At 38.4% G+C, this 18,915-nt stretch overlaps 1 protein-coding gene across 3 annotated transcripts in view; it reads left to right on the forward strand.

The window, feature by feature from the left end:
- Window positions 1-18,915, forward strand: part of HSPBAP1 (HSPB1 associated protein 1) — a 55,792-nt gene that overhangs the window by 16,369 nt on the left and 20,508 nt on the right. For all 3 annotated transcript variants that reach the window (XM_061167009.1, XM_061167008.1, XM_061167007.1), the window contains exons 2-3: window positions 1,233-1,418; window positions 16,043-16,224. In XM_061167009.1, the coding sequence (XP_061022992.1) occupies window positions 1,233-1,418; window positions 16,043-16,224 (368 nt within the window). The remainder of the gene's footprint in view (window positions 1-1,232; window positions 1,419-16,042; window positions 16,225-18,915) is intronic.

The raw sequence follows: 18,915 nt of genomic DNA on the forward strand, positions 1-18,915 counted from the left end.
ATTTCTCTAACGTGAGTTATTAACTTAATAGGCGGTTCTTTGGGAGTTCTACTTCATTTTCCCATTGTTTCCCAAAGGGTAGTTCTAATTTTTATGTCACAAACAACAGGTACTATCATGAGTGTATTGTAGCTTTTCAAGGTCTAGCAAAACTTTAAAAATATATGATTAAAACTGTGGCTTGTCTATTTTCATACACAAGGAATCCAGGCACTCCCAGTCCAAGAAGACTTGGTATAATGCAGTGTAGGTAACCCTGTACTTTTACAGGCTATACATTTATAGGTTGGCATGGGTTCAGACCTTTTTTAAAAAATTCCTGGTTACAGCCTATTTTCCTTAACAGGGCTCTTCAGTACATAAAGGTCACTTAAAGATAAACTTGGGGCTTCATTTACATAGAGACCTAAGAGTGTAAGTGTATTAACAGATCAGGTAACTGGAAATAGAGGGTTTCGCTGATTGTACTAGAGAATCAAAAATACATGTTTTACAGATCTGAGTATGAAACTTTCCCCCCACCAGACTTTCATCTTAAGATATCTTTAAAGAGAAACTTACTTGTTCTTTTATTTAACACATATCAATCTTTACTTTACCGGGATTAACATTCTGTGATTGAAATTTATGGACATCCTCAGTAAATCAGTGTTAGTTTGTGCATATTCCCCTGTACAGATGCAGTTGTAATCAAGGATTACCACTGATATCCACCCTAGCACATCTTTTATCTTTCTAAATCTTGCAATGAAATAATCCCCTCTCCCTGCCCGCCCCCCCCCCCCCCCAATCAACCGCTGTGTGAGTTCAGTAGTCTTTTTGGCATAAACCTGTGTTATATCAAGTAGAATTGTTGCTGACTCCAGCAACTCTAGTTGCGCAAGAGTAATTCCCATCAGTATTTCTTACATAATTCTCTAGGAAATAATATTTTCAAAAAATTGCATCTTTTTAAATGTATGTCATACTTGGAAAGCCTTTAAAAAATTTTTTTGACATTGAAAATTATAAATATTTTCCAACATCTACAATTTAATATTTGAGAAAAGTCATTGAAGAATTATGGCTCTTTGGGCCCAAATATTTATGTAAACAGTAAGAAGTAAAGTATAAATGCAGTGCAGTTACACCAAAAGATTTGCCATAGTAGAAACAGTATTAGCTGTTTATGCTTTGTATTATATTAAATAACTTTTTAGTTATCTATATAGTTCTCTTATTTCTCTCCCTAGGTAAACATGTCAAACCTTTCACACCAGAGAAAGCAAAAGAAATCATAATGTGTTTACAACAACCTGCAGTCTTCTATAACATGGTTTTTGATTGGCCGGCACAACACTGGACTGCGAAACATCTTTCTGAGGTCCTTCATGGCAAGCAAATACGATTTCGGATGGGAACGAAAAGCACAGACACAGGTAGGACTACCAGAATCATCATCGTAATGTCTCTTCATAACGTTCCCATGTCTCAGCCATGGTTTCTTCATCTCTGGAGAATCTTTTATTTCTAATCCTCTTTTTGACCATTTGCAGATGGGGAAACTTTACTAGAAGTTTTCAAAGGATAATTTAAGATTTTTTTTTTTTAGGCTAAATAACCTGTAATTTATAACCCCATGTAAAATGTATTTGTTCATATTATCATAGTTCATTGATCATGGTAGACACTTAATAAATATTTGTTAATGTGTATTACTTACCTGACTGAAAGAGACCAATACTAATCTAACAGTCCCCTCCATTTTTGTCTCATATAGAATGTATCCTTTTATTTGTAACTTCAGTCACTATTTATAGTGCTTAGTCCTGGTGTAATTTTATCTCTCTGCTTTATCAGCCTCCTGACCTTTGTGTTGCATAAATGTGAAACATATGTGAAGCTGTTTTTTTTACCCTCTTAAGCAACTAGATTTTGTCAGCTCCCTTTTTACCCCTGAAGACTTGTACCTGATTTTTTTACCTTATAGTCAGAAAGCAATTACCGTTACTCTAAAAATAGTTAATTTAAAGGAAAAAAAACAGTTCAGATTAGAAACGTTTCTAATCTAAAGAAGTCCATGATCATGGTCTGGCTTCAGAATATGTGTTTATCTTCTATTTAAATATGGACAGATTTGGTGGTCTAGAAATTCATAGTGTTTTAAAAAGCATTGCTGTGAAGTGGCTCTGTGAAGATACAAGGATATCTATTAATAACCCCAAAGGAAGTAAAAAATTGCTCAGTTTCTCTTCCAGCTTCTCTAAGCTTCTTTCTCTCATTTATATCTCATAAAATTACTGGGTTTTTGGTGCCTAGGAGCCCTTTGTACTTCAGTGACAGGTTGAGCAGTATTAACATAAGCTTTTTGTTTGGCTCCTCGTTGTGGTTTATTGTATTTTTATATTAAGTGCTAGATGAGCAGCAGCCACGTAAAAATCAGCTTGTGCTCTTGTTTTCTTTCTTTTTTTTCCTAATTAATTAATTAGTTTATGTATTTTACTTTACAATATTGTCTTGGTTTGCCATCCATTGACTTGAATCCACCATGGGTGCACATGTGCTCCCCATCCTGAACCCCCCTCCCACCTCCCTCCCCATCCCATCCCTCTGGGTCATCCCAGTGCACCAGCCCCAAGCACCCTGTATTGTGCATTGAACCTGGACTGGCGATTCGTTTCACATATGACAATTTACATGTTTCAGTGCCATTCTCCCATATCATCCCGCCCTCGCCCTCTCCCAGAGTCCAAAAGACTGTTCAGTACATCTGTGTCTCTTTTGCTGTCTCACATACAGGGTTATCGTTACCATCTTTCTAAATTCCATATATATGTGTTAGTATACTGTATTGGTGTTTTTCTTTCTGGCTTACTTCACTCTGTATAATAGGCTCCAGTTTCATCCACCTTATTAGAACTGATTCAGATGTATTCTTTCAATGGCTGAGTAATATTCCATGGTGTATATGTACCACAGCTTTCTTATCCATTCATCTGCTGATGGACATCTAGGTTGCTTCCATGTCCTGGCTATTATAAACAGTGCTGCGATGAACATTGGGGTACACATGTTTTGTTGATTTTAGTCACATAAATCTTCCACTCACTGATTAACAGTTTCTGTTAAACAGTAATTTGAAGAAAAACAGAAATTGTACCTTTGTTCACCTCCTGGTTAGACTCCAAATACTACTACTAATAGCTATTGACAACTCTTGTGTCAGACATTGTTCTGAGTGCTTTATACATATTGACTCTCTTAATCTTCTTCAAGCCCACTTGGAGTGGAACTATTATTATTCTGTTTTACAGAAGAACTAACAGTAATTTGACATTTTAAAGTTAGTACTCATGCAGAAAAGAAAAAGGGAAGCAGAAAGTCTCTTAGAAAGATAATCTGTTCTTTTTTAAAATTTGGACAAAATTCATATAAAATCTACCACTTAAAAGTACACAATTCAAAAAAAAAAAAGTACACAATTCAGTGCTTTTAGCATCTTCATAATTTTGTGCAACCACCACCACTATCTAATTCCAGAACATTTTCATCACACTGCAGAGAAATCTGGTTCCCACTGGTGGTCACTCCTCATTCACACCCTTCTCCACCCCTGGCAACCATTAATCTACTTTCCTGTTTTTATAGATTTGCCTATTCTGGACATATAAAAATGGAATCATATGGTTGTGGCCTTTTGTGTCTAGCTTTTTTTCATGTAGCATGTTTTTAAAATTTACCCATGTTGTAGCATGCATTTGTACTTTCTTTTATTGCTGAATAATGGGCTGGAGGAACCACAAGCTGGAATCAAGATTGCCGGGAGAAATATCAATAACCTCAGATATGCAGATGACACCACCCTTATGGCAGAAAGTGAAGAGGAACTAAAGAGCCTCTTGATGAAACTGAAAGAAGAGAGTGAAAAAGTTGGCCTAAAGCTCAACATTCAGAAAACTAAGATCATGGCATCTGGTCCCATCATCTCATGGCAAATAGATGGGGAAACAGTGGAGACAGTAGCTGACTTTGTTTTTCTGGGCTCCAGAATCACTGCAGATAGTGATTGCAGCCATGAAATGAAAAGGTGCTTACTCGTCGGAAGGAAAGTTATGACCAACCTAGACAAAATATTAAAAAGCAGAGACATTACTTTGCCAACAAAGGTCCATCTAGTCAAGGCTCTGGTTTTTTCAGTGGTCATGTATGGATGTGAGAGTTGGACAGTAAAGAAAGCTGAGCGCCAAAAAATTGATGCTTTTGAACTGTGGTGTTGGAGAAGACTCTTGAGAGTCCCTTGGACTGCAAGGAGATCCAACCAATCCATCCTAAAGGAGATCAGTCCTGGGTGTTCATTGGAAGGACTGATGCTGAAGCTCCAATACTCCAATACTTTGGCCACCTGATGTGAAGAACTGACTCATTGGAAAAGACCCTGATGCTGGGAAAGATTGAAGGCAGGAGGCGAAGGGGATGACAGAGGATAAGATGGCTGGATGCCATCACCAACTCGATGGACATGGGTTTGGGTGGACTCCAGGAGCTGGTGATGGACAGGGATGCCTGGCATGCTGCAGTTCATGGGGTCGCAAAGAGTTGGACATGACTGGGCAACTGAACTGAACTGAACTGAATATTCCATCATGGATAAACAAAGTGTAGGTCCATTCATCAATTGATGGATGTTTGGGTTATTTCCACTTTTTGACTGTTACGAATAATGCTAGTATGAACATTTATGTACAAGTTTTTGTGTGGACATATGTTTTTACTTCTCTTGGGTTAAACCTAGAAGTGTAATTGCCGAGTCATACAGCAACTATATTTAACTTTTGAGGAACTGCCAAACTTTTCCAAAACAGCTGAACTGTTTTACATTCCTGCCCCAGTGTATGAATGATCTAGTTTCTCTCCATCCTTGCTAACACTTATTTCATTTTTCATTCTGGCTATCCTAGTGTGTGTAAAGTTTTATCTCATTATAGCTTGATGCATTTCCCTAATGACTGATGTTGTTGAGCATCTTCCTATGGTCTTATTGACCGTTTGTATATCTGATTTGGAGAAATGGCTATTCAAGTCCTTTGCTTGTTTTCTAATTGAGGTGGTTTTTGTTTTTATGTGGTTTTGTTTGTTTTGTCTTTTTGTTCAGTGGTAAAAGAGACCTTCGTGTATTCTGAATACTAACTCTCTATCAGCTATATGATATGCAGATATTTTCTCATGTGGGTTAATAATTTGTTCAAGTTATTTCTTTGTGTATAAATACACTACTTCCACAGGCACTTTTGGGTAGTGTTGTAAGAGCTGATTCAAGTCGGCTTGTGTGGGTTCAAATTTTGGCTTACTCTGTGACTTTGAGCAAGTCACTTAACTTTTCTGTATCTTAGAAATCTTTTCAAAGTTAAATGTGTTCATATTCATTAAACATTTAGAATAGTGTCTGACACATAGTAAATGCTCAACAAATATTATTTAAAAATAGAAATAATTTAAAAATAAAAAATATACCTTCCTCATTTTAGAGAGCACTGGGAAAATGGGAAGACCCAAAGAAAATTAAAAAGACACTCCTGTTACCAAGAGGCAACCACTGATTACATTGTGATGTATGTTCATGCAGGCCTTTTTATATTTTAAAAATAAAGTTGTATAAATTTTAACAACCTGCTTTTTTTTCTTAACATATTCTGAGTAGCTTCTTTTGACATTAGATATGACTTTTAAATGGCTACCTAATATTCCATTGTATGCTAGTATCGTTGTTATTGTTGTTGCTTAGTTGCTAAGTTGTATTCGACTCTCTTGCAACACCAGGGAGTGTAGCCCACCAGGCTCTTCCGTCCATGAGACTTCCAAGGCAAGGATACTGGAGTGGGTTGCCATTTCCTCCTCCAGGGGATCTTCCTGACCCGGGGATTGAACCCATGTCTCTTTGTCTCCCACAGTGGCAGGTGGATTCTTTACCATGAGCCACCAGGGAAACTCTTGACAGTATCAAGAGTTTTAATTTAGTTTTAAAATTCTAATTTGATTAGATTGCTTAGAGGTTTTAATTTATAAATAAGACTGTGGTGAACATGTTTGAAAGTAAATCTTGCCCAAATTTCTGATTATTTTCCTAGGAGAATGGGCCAAAGGGTATGAGCATTATCACCAGGAGCAGCACTATCCATGGAGCTGCTTACACCAGAAACCTCTGAGTCATGCTGATGGCCTCTCTAAGTGGTGTCTGGTGACTCAGTGACTTACATCCTAAGTATCCAGCATCTACCTGCTTCTCACTCCATGACCATCCTCCAGTTGGGATTACCCTGCTCTCCCTCACCTCCATGGTTGCAGTAGCCTCATGCCTGGTCCCTCTTCACCTGCTCTCCCCAGCCATTCCTCATAATGAAACCAGAGACAGTTTTTTTAAAAAGAAAAACCTCATCTTCTTTATCTGTTTAGAACCCTTAGATAGCCTCCCGATACCCTCAGGCTAAAGACCAACATTTTTGTTAACGGTATAAAAAGCTCTGTTTGCCTCCTCTTTCTGAGCTCGGGGCAGGTAAACTTTTAAGATTTTGTGTTTCCAGAGATTTGTTTCTTCTTACTTCAGGGCCTTTGCATATATAGTCTAGTGGTTCTTCTCTCTTTTCCCACTTCCCCTTACCTCAGCTTTGCCTAGTTGGTTCCACTGCTTGCTTCAGATCTCAGCTCAGAGGTCATCTTCTCATGGTGGTCTTCCTGACGACCTTCTCCCTCCCTCACCCCCCAAATCAGGTATGACTACCAGGTTATCTCAGAGCGCCTTTTGTTTCTTAGTAGCATTTGGCACAGCTCTGACCGCATGGTTAGCTGTGTAAGCACTTAACAGTTTAAAGTCTCTCTTTGCCTCAGGAGGCCCCTCATGAGAGCCAGGCCATGTCTCACCCACGGGCCATGTTCACATTGGCTGAACACCTAATATCTGGATAGTCAGACATCTGTAGAGTGAAAGAATAAAAGACCTTTGATACCTGAGGCCAAGTGCTTTACAGAAGGGTGCTTTACATTTACTCTCCTTTCAGAACATACGAGGGTACCTGTTTGGCCACTCCTTTGCCCTAACAGAAATTTATGTTTTTAAAAAAATACCTTGTTAATAGGTGAAAGATGAGTGCCTCATAACTTTAATTAACATTTCTTTGTTGGTGTTGTTAAACATATGTTCATGTTTATTAATAGTTTGTGTTTTGTCTGGTAATTTTTCTTTCAGTTATCCTTATTAGGGTTTCAGAGTTCGGGGTTTTTTTTAATAAATAAATTACTTATTTATTTATTTTAATAAGTAAAAAATCGGAGAAGGCAATGGCAACCCACTCCAGTACTCTTGCCTGGAAAATCCCATGGATGGAGGAGCCTGATAGGCTGCAATCCATGGGGTCGCTAAGAGTCGTTGACACGACTGAGCGTCTTCACTTTCACTTTGCACTTTCATACATTGGAGAAGGAAATGGCAACCCACTCCAGTGTCCTTGCCTGGAGAATCCCACGGATGGGGGAGCCTGGTGGGCTGCCGTCTGTGGCGTCGCACAGAGTCAGACACGACTGAAGGGCCTTAGCAGCAGTAAATTGCTTATATTTAAAGAATACTGTGTTTGTTACTAATGTACTAATTTCCCAGTTTATTCTTTGCCTTTTGATTTTGCTTCATATCTTTATAGTAAGATCAAATAATATTTAATTGATATTTTTATTCTTATTTTATTTAGAAATTCCTTCTGTATCCTGACAATAAGTAAATGTTCTAATATTTTCTTTTAATAGCTTGATTTTTTTTTTCACATTTTACTGTTTATCCATTCCGTATTTATTTTGGTATGTTGTGTTCACTGACTTTTTTCCAAATAGTTAAGTTGGTAATAGCATCTTTATTGTAGTACCATTTACTGAATAATCCCTTTTTTTCATACTGACTTTGAAACTACCTTTGTTATATTACCATATTCTTATATATTTCAGCATCTGTTTTTGGACCACATACTGAACTGTCAGTTTTAGGGTCAGTAAAACACTTGCTAAAAACTATTTTTTACAGCAGTTATGTATTTTAATATTTGAAAGAACAACTCATCTTCCCCAGTCACTCTTCTGTCTCAGCATTTTAGTAGATACTGGTGGTGCAGTGGTAAAAAATTAACCTGCCAGTGCAGGAGACACAGACTCAGTCCCTGTGTCAGGAAGATTCCCCTGGAGAAGGAAATGGCAACCCACTCCAGTATTCTTGCCCGGACAATTCCCTTAGACAGAGAAGCCTGGCGGTAACAGTCTGTGGGATCACAAAGAGTTGGATGTGAGTAAGTACACACTCGTGCACATGCACAATTGAACTTTATTCCTCTAAATGAAACTTAAACAGTGTTCAGTTCAGTTCACTCGCTCAATCATGTCCAACTCTTTGCGACCCCATCGACTGCAGCACGCCAGGCCTCCCTGTCCATCACCAACTCCTGGAGTTTACTCAGACTCATGTCCATTGAGTTGGTGTTGCCATCCAACCACCTCATCCTCCATCATCCCCTTCTCCTCTCACCTTCAATCTTTCGCAGCATCAGGGACTTTTCAAAAGAGTCAGTTCTTCACATCAGGTGGCCAAAGTTTTAGAGTTTCAGCTTCAGCATCAGTCCTTCCAGTGAATATTCAGGGCTGATTTCCTTTAGGATGGACTGGTTGGATCTCTTTGCAGTCCAAGGGACTCTCAAGAGTCTTCTCCAACACCACACTTCAAAAGCATCAATTCTTTGGCGCTCAGCTTTCTTTTTAGTCCAGCTCTCACATCCATACATGACTACTGGGAAAACCATAGCTCTGACTAGACAGACCTTTGTTGGCAAAGTAATGTCTCTGCTTTTTAATATGCTGCCTAGGTTGGTCATAACTTTTCTTCCAAGGAGTAAGCATTTTTTATTTCATTGCTGCAGTGACCATCTGCAGTGATTTTGGAGCCCAAAAAAATAAAGTCTCTCATTGTTTCCATTGTTTTCCCATCTATTTGCCATGATATGATGGGGCCAGATGCCATGATCTTAGTTTTCTGAATGTTGAGTTTTAGCCAGTTTTTTCACTCTCCTCTTTCACTTTCATAAAGAGATTCTTTAGTTCTTTGCTTTCTGCCATAAGGGTGGTGCCATCTGCATATCTGAGGTTATTGATATTTCTCCTGGCTTAATAATCTTGATTATTAATAATCAATAATCTTGATTCCAGCTTATGCTTCATCCAGCCCAGCATTTCTCATGATGTACTCTGCATATAAGTTAAATAAACAGGGTGATGGTATACAGCCTTGACATACTCCTTTCCCAGTTTGGAATCAGTCTGTTGTTCCATGTCCAGTTCTAACTGTTGCTTCTTGACCTGCACACAGATTTCTCAGGAGGCAGGTCAGGTGGTCTGGTATTCCCCTCTCTTGAAGAATTTTCCACAGTTTGTTGTAATCCACACAGTCAAAGGCTTTGGCATAGTCAATAAAGCAAAAGTAGATGTTTTTCTGTAACTCTTGCTTTTTTGATGATCTAACAAATGTTGGCAATTTGATCTTTGGTTCCTCTGCCTTTTGTAAATCCAGCTTGAACATCTGGAAGTTCATGGTTCACGTACTGTTGAAGCCTGGCTTGGAGAATTTTGATCATTAATTTGCTAGCGTGTGAGATGAGTGCAATTGTGCCAAAGAATTGAGCATTCTTTGGCATTGCCTTTCTTTGGGTTTGGATTGAAAACTGACCTTTTCCAGTCCTGTGGCCACTGCTGAGTTTTCCAAATTTGCTGGCATATTGAGTGCAGCGCTTTCACAGCATCATCTTTTCACTTTTAGTAGTGTGTACTCACATTAAACAACACATGTTGCCTGCCCTCAAGCCATCAATCACTGCAGCTACCTCCCCCTCCGTAATGGTGCTCCCTGAGGGGCATTAAGAATGGAGAAAAACCGGATCCTGGTCCCAGATAGTTAAGATGCATATCAAATAAATTTTTTTTGTTATTAGCTGTAATCTTTTGAACGTTTAATTGCCTTTTCCCCTCTCCCCCTACAAAAATGCCTATATATCCCAACTCCTCCCTTACCTCTTTGAAACAGTTCCTCAGAGCTATTTTAGCAGCTGTCTCCTAGGCTGTATTCCTCAGTAAGTTCCTCCAAATAAGACATAACTCACAACTTTTAGGTCATGTGGTTTTTTTCTCCTTCGGTCAACAAGATTTTTTAAAAATATTTATTTATTTAGCTGCACCGGGTCTTACTTATGGCATGCAAGATATTTAGTTGCAGCACGTGAGATCTAGTTCCCTGGACCAGGGATTGAGCCCAGGCCCCCTGTATTGGGGTCATGAAGTCTTAATCATTGACTTACCAGGGAAGTCCCCAGTCAAAAGGGTTTGAATGAAAATTCTTGAAGTACTATGAATTACATAATTTGAAAGAATCTACCATGTGACAGTACTGTACCATCCTACACAGGAGCATGAAATCTTTGCTTATCAAGTTTTTTTTTTTTAATCTCAGTAAAAAGATTTGGGTAAAAAATAGTTTTCTTACAAATCTACAAATTTCTTAAAATATAAAATTTTTATAGCTGTTAGGAAGGAAATACTTTTGCCTATTCTGTTTTTCTAATTGTGATTGGTACACAAATAAATGCCATTTATTTTTTGTATGTTTATTTTTTTTATCTTTAATAGTGTACATAGCTTTTTATCTTAATAGTATACATAGTTTTTTAGTTTATTCTTGTGGGCTTTTTAGGAAGATAAGTATTTGATCTTACAAGCAATGATAATTTTTTACCTTTTTATTGAGCATATTTATTTCTGTTTTAGGTCTTGGTTAGAATTTTTCTAGTATGCTTGAAATAATAGTGTTGACAGCTAGCATATTTGATTGTAATGTATCTCAGTTTATTTTAGGAAGCAGATTGTGACATCACATCATTCTTTGAAGCCATGTTGGATTGAATTCATTTGCCAACATATATTCTCAGTGACAATACTATAACTCAGCTGGCAATAATTTGCCAAGCAGATGTATAAATAAGCCTAAACATTTGTAGATAGGGAGTGGACTAATGATCAAAAGTCATACTCGATACCCACATTCCAAGTATTTCTTGCTTGTGAGATGATGAAGTCTTAACAAAATGGAAAAATACTTGTTTCAGTGCTATGTACAAAAATATTTTAGGACTCCCTTTATAAGAATTAAAACCTAACTCAACTTATACACCATTTCCAAATCCTAAAAGCAGCTGATCTGTTTCTTACCTAAAATTTTGACAGTAAGTAGGATGAAAGTTCGGCTGCCTGAAATATTAAAGAACAATAACAATCAAATTAGAAAAGAACAATTCCATTGCACAGAATAAGCTAAGAAAAACAACTCTACTACCCAGAAAGAAACTGTCATGATAACAGAATGAAAACAGTTCCTTTGGTGCTGCTAATACCAGGAAGGAGTAAAAAGATTCTAATTTGAAATCACTATGTAAATAAAAAAGTCTATCAGTTTTGTTCATTCCATTCATTGTAGTTTTCCGTGACATTAACAGTTCTCTGTTACTGTCTTTCCCTGTAACAGTTCTTTCCCTGACAGTAACAGTGTAATTTTTGCGTTTTTAGGTTTTCATTTTTTTAAGTACAGAACTTGCTGTGACTAAATGATGAGGCTGCAATACAAATGTGCATATGAAAACTGGCCATAACTGAAAAGTCCTCCTCAGTCTACCCCAGAGGCAGGTGGCTCAAGTAGTGGCTTTAGTATTCAGTTGGATTTGTTGGGTTGAATTCTGTGAAGTGAAAACTCACAAGACAGTGGAAGGTCTTCAGGCTCACATTGGGACTTAATGAAATGATTTAGAAATGATTCCAGCACCATGTAGCTGTCTTGTTTGTTTAAAAAAAGAAAAAAGGGTTTTCCAATGCTGTTATGGTAAATTCTTGATGATGATATTGATGGTTAAGAGCTCATATGTATTGATGGGTTACTGTGTATCAGCCACTGTTCTAAATGTTCCTCAAAAATGATCAAATTTAAACAGTTCTTAAATATGCAGGTTTTTATCTTTTAGATAAATGTTCCCTAGTGAAGTTTTCCTGCTTCTCAAAGTCAAGTGACAAATTGATGAAATAGGTGAATAAGGGGTGACACACACCCTCCCCCCTATTATTTCTCTGCAGTTCTGAGGTTTTAGGATAAAGAAATGAGGAAACGTGATTGAGATAATCCTGAACCATTTGGGAGGAAATGGAAAGAAAAGATTAAAACTCTTTGAATACGCTTTTCTTCCTAGTACTAATTCAGCTAGTTTTTAGGTGACCTAAGTCATGGGATGACGAAGAGTCAGACATGACTTAGCAACTAAACAAGTAAATATATTAATAAATAGTAGGAAACTACTAGTGATTGTGCCTGTGGCAACCTACTCCAGGATTCTTGCCTGAAAAATCCCATTGACAGGGTAACCTGGCGGGCTACAGTGCATGGGGTCGCAAAGTTGGAAACGACTGAGCGACTAAGCACAGCACAGTACTAGTAATAGTGCCTAGCTTTTTACTAAATATCTGTCATGTGTCAAGCACTGTGCTGATTGAATTACATGTGTTAGATCTACATTCCCCCTTGAAAGGATTTCATGCTTTGCAAAATAGATCGTCATCAGATTACTTGAATATTAACATTCCAATGTACATTTAGAGTATTCTGCTAACTGCAATGAGAAGTTATTTCATCACTATTTGGAATAATAATTCTTGTATAAAACAGTTCTACCCGTAAGAACAAACCACTCTGGACAGACAGCAGACTTTCCTTCAAGCTTTCCTGATCAACCCTCATCTCCGGTCTTTGCCTTTTCCTAAGTTGTCCCTGGCACAGAATTTTGCATCTAATTATATGATGCCTCACATTCCCTGTTATTCTGGTTAAAGTTTTCTTTTTGTCTAAATATACTCTAAATTCAAGAGTATTATCCATTTCTTTTATGTTTCTGGAAACCTGAACATAATACTAGCTACAAATTAGGTACTTAATAAATGATTCTGAAATAAATGAGTTAATGAATAAATAAACAGACTTTAAATTGCCATTCTTCACTTAATGGACAGATTCTAAGGAGCTCTATATGATAAATCTATAGTATAAAGTCAAAAATTTTCAAAAAACAGTGTTGCCATTTTTTTTTAATTTGCAGAAGTAGTTCTCAAACTTTTTAGACTCAGCATTCCTTTATACTTAAAAATAATTGAGGGGACTTTCCACTAACTAAAATTCTATGCTCCCAATGCAGGGGGCCCGGGTTCCATCCCTTGTCAGGGAACTAGATCCCACATGACACAACTAAGGCCCAGTGCAGCCAAATTAAATAAATAAAAAATGATTGAGTACCTCAGTGAGTGAACTTTGGTTGATGTAGGTTATATCTAGTGATACTGACCATTCAGTTCAGTTCAGTAGCTCAGTTATGTCCTACTCTTTGTGGCCCATGGACTTGCAGCACACCAGGCCTCCCTGGACATCAGCAACTCCCAGAATTTACTCAAACTCATGTCCATTGAGTTGGTGATGCCATCCAACCATCTCATCCTCTGTCATCCCCTTCTTCTCTCGCCTTCAATCTTTCTCAGCATCAGGAAACCTGAACACAATACTAGGGTCAAATTAGGTACTTAATAAATGATTCTGAATAAATGAGTTAATGAATAAATAAGCAGACTTTAAATTACTATTACTCATTAAAACCGAGATATGTCTACTTAAAGAAAAATGCTCAATGTGATAGCTGTAAGTTTAAGTTTTATTTGGGGTCTTAATTCCTTAATAGCTCAGTTGTTAAAGAATCCAACTGCAATGCAGGAGACCCCAGTTCGATTCCTGGGTCAGGAAGATTGCTGGAGAAGGGTAAGGCTACCCACTCCAGTATTCTGGCCTGGAGAATTCCATGGACTGGACACGACTGAGCAACTTTCACTTTCACTTTCTTTCAATGAGAATTTCAGCACAGGAGAGAGCCTCTCAGGAGCTCTGAGAAAACTGCCCCAAAGGGTAGGGAAGAAGCCTGTATATATATATATATATATGTATGTATGTGTGTGTGTGTGTGTGTGAATTTGGGCTAGGGAACATGTGGAATCAAGCAGATATCTTGGTAGTCACAAATAACCAATATCTAAAGTTAATGATTTTAGTGCTTTTCTTTAGGAAGATGCAAGAATCTGGTCATTGAAGTTCTTCCCAAGACATACATCTAACTATCCAAGAGGCCTGCTCATCCACAGCACAGAGCACCCTGTTATGGTCTTGATTTCTTCTATCTGAACCACAGCGTGCTTCATCCTATTATGGTCTTGGTTTTCTCTGAGAGTGCACTGTTAGTCAGTGACTACAGTGGGTAACCACTTAATCCTTGTAGAACTGATTGGTGAGCAGTTCTCTTTGTTTTTCTTTGTTTACAGACATTTAAAAATATAAGAAAATAAAAACACATACTCTACTAGCTATCACAGCAGTGACATCAACACATGTTATGTAGCCCCTCGAAAACTCCACTGTACTCTTGTGAGAGAATAAGTGTGAGAAGGACAAACACTGTCGTAGTATTATTATGAAAATAGTTTAGACCTCACAGCTCCCTGAAAAGGTCTTGGAGAATTGATAAAGTATTCCTCTGAATCACTGCATCAGGCTATAGAAAGAGTAGTCTTTAATCTTAAGATTAAATTTGTGTTTTTTTACTTTTAAATTTAATCATGAATATTGCTAAGTGTTATAGATGGTTCAGAGGAACCAGAGATCAAATTGCCAATATCTGCTGGATCATCGAAAAAGCGAGAGAGTTCCAGAAAAACATCTATTTCTGCTTTATTGACTATGCCAAAGCCTTCGACTCTGTGGATCACAATAAACTGTGGAAAATTCTGAAGGAGATGGGAATACCAGACCACCTGACCTGCCTCCTGAGAAACCTGTATGCAGGTCAGGAAGCAACAGTTAGAACTGGACATGGAACAACAGACTGGTTCCAAATAGGAAAAGGAGTACGTCAAGGCTGTATATTGTCACCCTGCGTATTTAACTTATATGCAGAGTACATCATGAGAAATGCTGGGCTGGAAGAAGCACAAGCTGGAATCAAGATTGCTGGGAGAAATATCAATAACCTCAGATATGCAGATGACACCACCCTTATGGCAGAAAGTGAAGAGGAACTAAAAAGCCTCTTGATGAAAGTGAAAGGAGTGAAAAAATTGACTTAAAGCTTAACATTTAGAAAACTAAGATCATGGCATCTGGTCCCATCATCTCATGGGAAATAGATGGGGAGACAGTGGAAGCAGTGTCAGACTTTATTTTTCTGGGCTCCAAAATCACTGCAGATGGTGACTGCAGCCATGAAATTAAAAGACACTTGCTCCTCGGAAGGAAAGTTATGACCAACCTAGACAGAATATTAAAAAGCAGAGACATTACTTTGCCAACAATGGTCCGTCTGGTCAAGGCTATGGTTTTTCCAGTGGTCATGTATGGATGTGAGAGTTGGACTGTGAAGAAAGCTGAGTGCTGAAAAATTGATGCTTTTGAACTGTGGTGTTGGAGAAGACTCTTGAGAGTCCCTTGGACTGCAAGGAGATCAGTCCTGGGTGTTCATTGGAAGGACTGATGCTGAAGCTGAAACTCCAATACTTTGGCCACGTGATGTGAAGAGTTGACTCATTGGAAAAGACCCTGATGCTGGGAGGTATTGGGGGCAGGAGGAGAAGGGGACGACAGAGGATGAGATGGCCGGATGGGCATGAGTTTGAGTAAACTCTGGGAGTTTGTGATGGACAGGGAGGCCTGGCGTGCTACGGTTCATGGGGTCGCAAAGAGTTGGACACAACTGAGCAACTGAACTGAACTGAACTGAACTGAATTATTTAGCAAGTACATAATTAATTTCTAATTAATGTTAAATAGTAATTTCTTGGTTGAAATGATCTTCATTTGAAGAAGCAACAATATTTGGAAACTGTGTTCTGTGTGCATTTAAAGTTGGGTTCTCTTACGTTGCAGCTCCTCAGTTTGAAACCTCATGTAATTATGTAGAAGCTACACTTGAAGAGTTTCTTTCCTGGAACTGTGACCAGTCTAGTATTTCTGGAGCATTTAGAGACTATGATCATTCCAAATTCTGGGCTTATGCTGACTATAAATATTTTGTCAGTTTATTTGAAGACAAGACAGATATTTTCCAGGTAAGTCAGTACATTTCTTTTAGTCATGGTATAATTTGTTCTTGAGAAAAGATCACAAAGATCACAAATTAGAATCTTCAAGGTGCCCTTTTCCTCACTGTCTTTTTCTCTCAAAAGTCATTGTGAGTCTTGCATATTCTATCCACTCACGCCCAAAGATTCACTCAAAGGAAGTGTAATGTTTGGCCCACCAATGTGAACAACCTTCTTACTGTTTTCCCTTCATCTAAGTTCTTATTCTGTCAGGCGGGCAGATGGAGGTACAAAGCTGGTTAGTGAGGAAGCATTCAAGCATTCCTAGGATCCTAGAAACCCTCCTGGCTACTGCTACCGGCTCTCATTGCTCCGGGGTAGGGAGGGTGGGGTAGTGTTTAATGCAGGTTTATGGCCTGAGGCAGAAAGTGCTGGGCTCCCAGAGATTGACTATAGAAGTCCTACAGAAGTGTGCAGGCACTTGCAGGAGTAAGAATGTGGAAGTCCTTTGCTGTGTGTTGACATAACCGACAGCAGTTTGCATACTACAGTATCCTCTTTTCAAAATGCTTTCTACCTCAAACTGCCATTTCATTTTGTGGGGTACGGCAAACTCCCTGCTGTAGTCTCTGTTTGTCTTAGGCACATGGGCCAGGAATGGGAGTCGTCCCAGGAGGCTATTTGAATGACTGCCTTGCCCACCATCAGGTCGAAGTTCTAGAGTCCTTCATCCTGCCCTTACGGGATGTATTTTGCCATCACAGCAGGCGGTTTACACTTCCGCACCCCCACCCCCTGCTCTTGCCTGTCACCACCACACACCCTCTGGATTCTTCTCTCATACAGGCTGATAGTGTTTGGACTCTCAGTCATTTTGCATTGAGCTTACATTTTTCTGTTTCACCTTGAGTGAAGGTTTGGATGCTGGTGTTTTCACAGTTATTATAATACAGCAATCAATAATACTTTGTATCTTTCCTTTATTAACATTTTAAATGTTTTCTTATAATAAATTACCCTTTTTGCAAAAGAAAGGAAAACGTGTCACTTGGCTCATAATTGTTAGCTGAGGATACTTTTTTTTCTCATGACCATGAAAGAAATGCATTGGTTTTAAAAACATTCAGTAGATGCTTTCTGAATCCAGTCTATATCAATGTACTATTTACTCATTTTTAAATGATAATTTTGAGGTAATACTTTAATAACCTTAATTGTGATTACTCCATGGAACTTTAATCCCAGACCTTTTAGAAATCATAGTTAACTTTTAGAGTATTTTATTATATTTCTCATACCCTAACCCACCCTACATATTAGACTAGTATTTTTTTTTTAATTTATTATTTATTTTTGGCTGCGCTGGGTCTTCATTGCTTTGCATGGGCTTTCTCTAATTGTAGTGAGCATGGGCTACTCTTCATGCAGTGTTTGGACTTTTCATTGTGGTGGCTTCTCTTGTTGTAGCGCATAGGCTGTAGATGTGTGGGCTTCAGTAGTTACAGCACTCAGGTTCAGTAGTTGTGGCTTGCGGGCTCTAGAGTGCTGGCTCAGTAGTTGTGGCACACAGGCTTAGCAGCTTCAGAGCATGTGGGATCTTCCCGGATCAGTGATCAAACCCGTGTCTGCTGCATTGGGAGGTGGTTCTTATCTACCATGCCACTGGGAAAGTCCTAGACTAGTATTTTATTATTCTATATTTCAGGTAAAACATAATAATAATAATATTTATCAATACTTAGTCAGTTTTCATTCCATTCCCAAAGAAGGTCATTGACAAAGAATGTTCAAACTACCGCACAATTGCAAAGTAATCCTAGCAAAGTAATTCTCAAAATTCTCCAAGCTAGGCTTCAACAGTATGTGAACTGAGAACTTCCAGATGTTCAAGCTGGATTTAGAAAAGACAAAGGAACCAGAAATCAAATTACCAACATCTGCTGGATCATAGAAAAAGCAAGGGAATTCCAGAAAAACATCTGCTTCATTGACTATGCTAAAGCCTTTGACTATGTGGATCACAGTAAACTCTGGAAAATTTTTAAAGAGATGAGAATACCAGATCACCTTACCTGCCTCCTGCAAAACCTGTGTGCAGGTCAAGAAGCAACAGTTAGAACCAGACATGGAACAACAGACTGGTTCAAAAGTGGGAAAGGAGAATATCAAGCTTCTATACTGTCACCCTGCTTATTTAACTTCTATGCAGAGTACATCATGTGAAATGCCAGGCTGGATGAAGCACAAGCTGGAATCAAGATTGCCAGGAGGAATGTCAATAACCTCAGATATGGCAGAAAGCAAAGAGGAACTAAAGAGCCTCTTGATGAGCGAAAGAGCTGGCTTAAAACTCAACATTCAAAAAGCTAAGATCATGGCATCTGGTCCCATCACTTTATGGCAAATAGACGGGGAAACAGTGACAGACTTAATTTCTTGGGCTCCAAAATTACTGCAGATGGTAACTGCAGCCATGAAATTAAAAGATGTTTGCTCCTTGGAAGAAAAGCTATGACCAACCTAGACAGCATATTAAAAAGCAGAGACATTATTTTCCCAGAAAGATCTGTATAGTCAAAGCTATGGTTTTTACAGTAGTCACATATGGATGTGAGAGCTGGACAGTAAAAAAGGCTGAGCTCTGAAGAACTGATGCTTCTGAACTGTGGTGCTGAAGAAGACTCTTGATAGTTCTTTGGATTGCCAGGAGATCAAACC

The sequence above is a fragment of the Dama dama genome, chromosome 19 (genome assembly GCF_033118175.1).
Source record: "Dama dama isolate Ldn47 chromosome 19, ASM3311817v1, whole genome shotgun sequence".
NCBI classification, from domain to species: domain Eukaryota; kingdom Metazoa; phylum Chordata; class Mammalia; order Artiodactyla; family Cervidae; genus Dama; species Dama dama.